Source organism: Mesocricetus auratus, unplaced genomic scaffold (assembly GCF_017639785.1).
Source record: "Mesocricetus auratus isolate SY011 unplaced genomic scaffold, BCM_Maur_2.0 Super-Scaffold_100006, whole genome shotgun sequence".
Lineage (NCBI taxonomy): Eukaryota > Metazoa > Chordata > Mammalia > Rodentia > Cricetidae > Mesocricetus > Mesocricetus auratus.
The window spans coordinates 92320765-92327047 of NW_024429190.1; the positions used below are offsets into that span (position 1 = coordinate 92320765).

Consider the following 6283-nt stretch of genomic DNA (forward strand, 5'->3'; position numbering starts at 1 on the left):
TTTCTGTCCACAAGACAGGAGAGGGAGAAGCAGGTTCACACAGAGGGGACCATGACAAAGTAAAACAAGTTCCAGCACGAGGGGATGGCTCTGCTACTGACAGCCAGGACCCATCTGAGGCTAGACACACCATCTCAGTTTCCAGAGGAGACATGTCTCTGAATCTGAATATGATATGAATAAAAATCATTCATTTTTTAAATGTCGGCTACTAATTAATCCTTCTCTCTTCCCAGCATCATAGTACAAGGCAGAATAATTTTTCAGACAGAGAGTTGATTTTACACATTCCAAAATAAAAATGAATGGATCTGTATGGTAGCAAAGGTATCTGTGAAAGGTGGTGGTTAGTCTTCAGTACCCTGACAGCTTCCTGGGAAGTCAGGGGCAGGCCTTACCATCAGGCCAGCTCACCTCTCCAGAAAAGGAGAGGGAGAAGATGGAGGATGAGAAAGGCGCAGGGCCTCCCAGCACTAGCCGCCTCGCTACAGCCCAGGGTAGCCATGAGGATGGCAGGCCTCGAGGGCTCACAAGTACACCTACCAGATCTCCCAGGGTCAAGAAGGGCTCTGGCTCAACCTAGGACCCCAGGAGCCGCTTGGATTCCTCACTCTGTGCCTGCAGGGTCTCACTGGCATATTTCTGGAGCAGTTCCATTTTCTTCCTCCACACAAGCACCTCCTCGATCTCCTGCTGCGATGGCACCGGAACATGAGCGATGAACTTCTGCTGGCCTGGGCATCCTCCCCTGCCTTCTCTTGGCTGCCTTCCTCACCAGACTCTTCCTCGGTGACAGCATAGATGTTGACCTCCTCTTCCTCCTCCTCTTCCTTTTCTCCCCTTGCCAGTCGAGCCTCTCTCTCTGCTTTCCATTTTCCTACCAGCTCAGCTCTGAGTTTCTTTTCATAGTCTTGTTCCAAAGGCACAGTAACTCCATCATCTTCATCCAGGTAACCGTAATATTCAAAGTCGATCGCCTTCATGAGCTCGGCGCTTGTCTTTCTGGGAGGAGGGAGGGGTTCTTTCTCGAACAGTTCTCTGACACCAGGCAAGTCTTTTGCTGCCCCAAAGTACTTGTAACCACGGTTTCCTGGGACTTCTTTACCCTCATGATCCAGCATCTTAGGGCCAACTTTTCCATCATCAGGACCACCCGGTTCCTTGATCCGGACCTCCCAGTGGCCTTTCTTTCTCAGCAGCTTGTTAATTTCATCGTTCAGGTCTCGAATTCGGAATTTCCCTAAGCCAGCATTCTGAATATGAGCAACTTTTTTTGAGATCTCTCCAATGATCTGTCGCCTCCATTTCTCAGCTTTGGGCAACTCAGTACATTCAGAAGCAAGAAAGGGTCTTCGTTCCTTGACTTTTCCCTCTTCCCGCTGAGCTTGACGAAACCTTGCCAGAGCAGTCATGGCCTTTTCTGCATTTCGGGCCATGGTGCCGGCTAGGGCGCCCGGGCGCTGCGCCCCAGTACAGCATGCCTTGCTGTCCCGGACCAGAAGGGCCAGCGCGGGAAGAGAAAACCCTTAACAGCTGACAGGATGCGCTTTTTGTCGGAAGCCACATGTATAGTTCTTATATTTGGTATATATGCAACACTTCCTTGGTGGATTACCTAATTTATCTCCATATAATATTATTTGCCTCTTAAAATAGTTTTGAATGAAAATATCCTTTGTTCAATATTAGTAAAACTTTTTTTCTGTAATGAGTTTAATGGACTTTTTTCTTGCCTTCCTCTGCTTTCAATCAATGTGTATCTTTAGACCTAAAACGAATCTTTAAAAACAGTGTGTTGTGGGATCTTGTCTTATTCATTTTTATTTTCTTTTTTTCTTATGATTTTAATTTTGTGTCTTGAAAGTCTTGCATGTGAGGTCATTACTGAAAGAGAATGTATATGATCATTATATACATTTCTGCAGAAACCATTTAAGTGTCTGATAGATTTTCTATGCTTCCTCATTTCTTTCTCTACTATCCTGTTTTTGTTTTGTTGCTTTTTTTGTAATGACACTTTAGAATTCTATTCTCAATACTTGTAATTCTATAGCTAATTCTGTTGTGGTAACTATGGGGATGGCATGCAATATTCTAAAATTATAACTATCTAGCTCAGTTTAAATAGTTAGGTTCCATCATATAGCGAACTCTACCTTGCAGTTCACTCTTCACTTCATTTTATTTGTATCACAAATTCTTTTATCATAAAGACACAGCCCTTGAATATATATCAATTCATGATTTTCTTGTGCACTGATACTTTAAATACTGCCAAAGTTCCAAAAAGGAATTACAAAGAGTGCTACTGTGCCTAGATAGGTTGGTAGCAGCATTACTTGTTCAAGGTTAGTAGTTCTACATGGAATTCAGTAAGTAATCAAGAGTAAAGTGAATTGTTTCACAGAAATGGAGATTTAAGACAAAATAGGGGTTCATATAATGTAGCATATATTTTTCAAATATACGTTAGTAGTAAAAACATTAAATGCAGGTATTTAAGGTCTAAATGTGATAAGCAAATGATATAGCCTTTCAATTTAAAAATATGAGAAGTCTTCTTTTGTATTCTTTATCAAGGCAGTCCAAGAGACTCCCAAAATATCAGGAATTATTGCTGTTGCCCTTGGTTGCTCCCTGAGGTGTAAGATAAGCCCTTATGGCTGAAAACACTAGGAACTTCAAACATAGGGCCCAGAAGGAGTTAATATTAACTGAGTAAACAGGAAGTACAAGCAAGTGACTTCTAAATATTGTGAGAAATTACAAAAACAGTTGTCTACCAGGACAGTCACCCAAGGTTGTTCTGTAACATTGCAGTATTCATCTTCAGTGTATAGGTCTAGCATCTCTGACAGAGTTTTTTGTGAAGAAGGATATTCTTAAGGACTATCCTGCCTTGTCTTGGCAAGGTTTGCAGTCAGTCACTGTCTTTTGTGTCCTGTTTGTCTAGTTTGGATAGCATACTGTCATCAGTTGATGTATGGGCACTTCCTTGCCCAGTGACTTATCTTTGTCATAAAGAAAGTAACCTCCATGTGGAGTTTCTTTGATGCCCATCCTCTCTGAAGTAGATTGGTGCTGCCAGGAGCAGACATGTCTCATTGTCCTAAAAATTGCCAATGTTAATAATACATCTTAAATGCCATATTCTGTAGATTTCTGAAGTGTTTGAAGATGACCTGTTTATTTAAAACATACCTCTGTTTGACCTTGTAAACATGTCTACAAATGTGATGAAAACAGGTAACTAAATAAGAACCTTCATTTACTTAATACCCTATATAATTTGTAATAAAATTTTCAAGAACTAGAAATTTTCATTAAATTGTTATATGAGCTGTGTAGATGCAATAGCTTGAATAAGATTAGAAATATATGTATAATATGTTTTAACAAAATTAATCTCTAATTTGTTTCTATATGCAATATTTATATATGATATACAGAATACCAATCCACTGTAAAACATTTAAAACTAGTAGGTGTTTCTTAAGAGTAGATTCAATAACTTACCTTTTTATCATATCTATATCCTCCCTTTTTTCTATGCAGAGTATAGTAATAATGTACCCTTTTATTCTATCTGTATAATTTTTTCAAAATGAAAATTTTGAATCTAATTTTTGTACAACTTTCTTGCTGACCATAGCCAACAACATTCTGTAACCAATTCCCCTAAACAATGACAAATGTCCATAACCTAATGAATGACCAAAAACCTCCCACCCCACATCTTGGGAATGTCGACTTTGTGCTCTTAGATTTTCTTCCTGCTGTTGGAGAGAGACAGCATCTTTAAGAGATCCTGAAAAGAAAAGAAAAATTTGGGTTGATTATCGAGTTCTATCATTTTTGTTCAGTCTCTGCATAATGGTAAAGTGCAGGACTTGCCTCAAGTCGTGGCTAGAGTTGTCTGTGAGGTTGGATCATCTCAACTGGCCATCTCAAAATTGTTCTGAGCAATTTGTAGTTCAAAATTGATCTTTAGTTGTAGTTAATGCTATTGCCACAATCCTGGGGAAATTGTCATTGTGGGGCCCCATCCTCATTTTGGAGATTTCAAAAGTCACATTCAGGTATGGTCATGGTTTAATGAAGAAAACTGATACTCTATCCTGAAATCACAATATGATATTACCACATAAATGGGTCAAGACAAAAATTTAAAAAGATATAAAAGGATTTTAGAAATGAATAAAAATGAGTACACAGCATGCTAGAACTTACGGAACACAATGAAGGAAGTTCTAAGAGGCAGGATCATATCGCTAAGTGTCTACATTAAAAAAAATAGAGTGTATTGCTTTGGAGCTTGTCCTGGAACTCGCTCTGTAGATCAGGCTGGCCTTGAACTCACAGAGATCCACCTGCCTCTGCCTCCTGAGTGCTGCAATTAAAAGCAGGCAAAGGAGGCACCTGAGGAGGCTGATATGGTGCTCACAGCAGGTGGCAGAGCAGCAGTGACCTTCCAGACAAGCAGAGACTCATAGAAGGAGCAGAAGGAGAACCAAGCAGCCTCATTGATGGTGGGGATCTTGATCCATGTGCTTGTGCTGTGTTGGATCCCCTTCTTCCTGACTGAGCTCCCCAGCCCATTCTGTTGCCGTAGCCTGCCAACCATCTGGAAAAGCATATTCCTGTGGTGTGAGTACATAGATTCCTCCTTCAACCCCTTGACTTTCATGATCTTTAGTAAGAGCTACAACAATGCCTCCAAGTGCCTCTTCACTAAGCACAGATAAGAAGGACTGGGGGACATAAGGGAAGAGCACGGGGCTTTGCAATTCCCGTTTCACCACACACTAATGACACTTCAAAAGTCATACCACTGGGCCTCAAATATGGATGAGCTCTCATTAAGGGTGGCAACTGTTTGGCAAACAGGCCCATGCCTTCTACAGAAGGACATGACAGACATTGTTAGTGGATTTTGGTACACGTCTACACTAGGCAGAAACCAGGCCAAACCCTTACATACATCCTGTAATTCATTAGACTTAATCTGTGGCAAAGCTTATTTGCCTTTGTTTCAATACTATGTTCCTCATTGAGGGTCTCTCAGGCTTTCCTGAGACTGTCTTCTTCTCCTCTACCCTTACTCCACTAGAGGAGTCTAGCTTTATTTGCTTCATAGTACCTTCCACAAGGCAATGTTTCTTAGTTTGGGAAACTCATCTGAAGCCTTGTTAAAAAGTGTTCCAAACAGGTGTGTTCGAGGTGAATCAGTTGATAAAGGCATTTGTCGCCAAGCCTGGCAATCTGCTTTTGAGCCTTGAGACCCACACAGTGGAAGGAAACAGAGAAAAGTAACTACTGCAAGCTGTCTCTGGCCTCCACATATGTGCCGTCTGCCCTCTCCCACATGTGCACATAGAATAAATAACACATATAATTCAAAAATTAAAAAATAGAGAGATCTCATATTAATAACTTAAAAGCTCTATAACATGCAAAAGGAATAGTTGGCAAGAAATAATCAAACTCATGGCTGAAATCAATAAAATAGAAAAAAACCACAGTGAATCAGTAAAACAATATGTGGTTCTTTGAGAAAATCAGGGAGATTGACAAATCCATGGTCAAATCAAAGACAGGGGAAGAGGATTCAAATTAATAAAATTAAAGATGAAAAGGAGGGCATAACAATAGACACCAGGTAAATCCAGAGAATCATAAAGACATACTTTAAAATACTTTGGGGGGCATAGTCCTCCAAAGTGAAAAATCTAAAAGGAATGGATGATTATCTTGTCACTTATCAAAATTAAATAAAGATCAGATAAACAATTTAAGCAGATGCATAGCTGTGAATAGAAAAAAGAAGCAGTAAATAAAAGCCTCCAAGCCATAAAAAGTCCCAGAGCCAAATTGTTTTAGCATAGAATACTGCCAGACTTTCAAAGAATAATTAATGCCAATACTCCTTAAACATTCAAGTAAACTGAAACAGAAGGAACACTGTGAAATCTATTTTAGGAGGCCACAGTTACCCTGCTGCCTAAACCATAGAAAGACTCAACAAAGAACGGCAATTACATGTGAAGGCCAAGTGTCCTCATCTGGGGCCTTGATCTACGTTGTCCAGCAGTGTTTTACAGCATCACTTGTGTGCTTAGATATATGTTGAAATGTTATGAATACTTATATTGGTTTATAAATTTGGCATTTGTAAAATGTTGATTATTGTAAAATCCTTCGGAATTCTGTCTTTGCTGCAATGCTAGTATGTCTAGGCTGAATTGATTTAGATGGATAATGAAAAATAATGAATTTTGATTGA

The 6283-nt window shown here is 39.8% G+C and overlaps 1 protein-coding gene across 1 annotated transcript; it reads right to left on the reverse strand.

Annotated features, from left to right (window-relative positions):
• Nucleotides 1–579: 579 nt before the first annotated feature.
• Nucleotides 580–1446, reverse strand: LOC101840128 (pre-mRNA-splicing factor ISY1 homolog). Its single transcript, XM_040747886.1, is given in 2 exon segments — nucleotides 580–732; nucleotides 735–1446. Coding segments are annotated over 2 exon segments (855 nt in total). The 5' UTR covers nucleotides 1437–1446.
• Between the last annotated feature and the right edge of the window lie 4837 nt (nucleotides 1447–6283).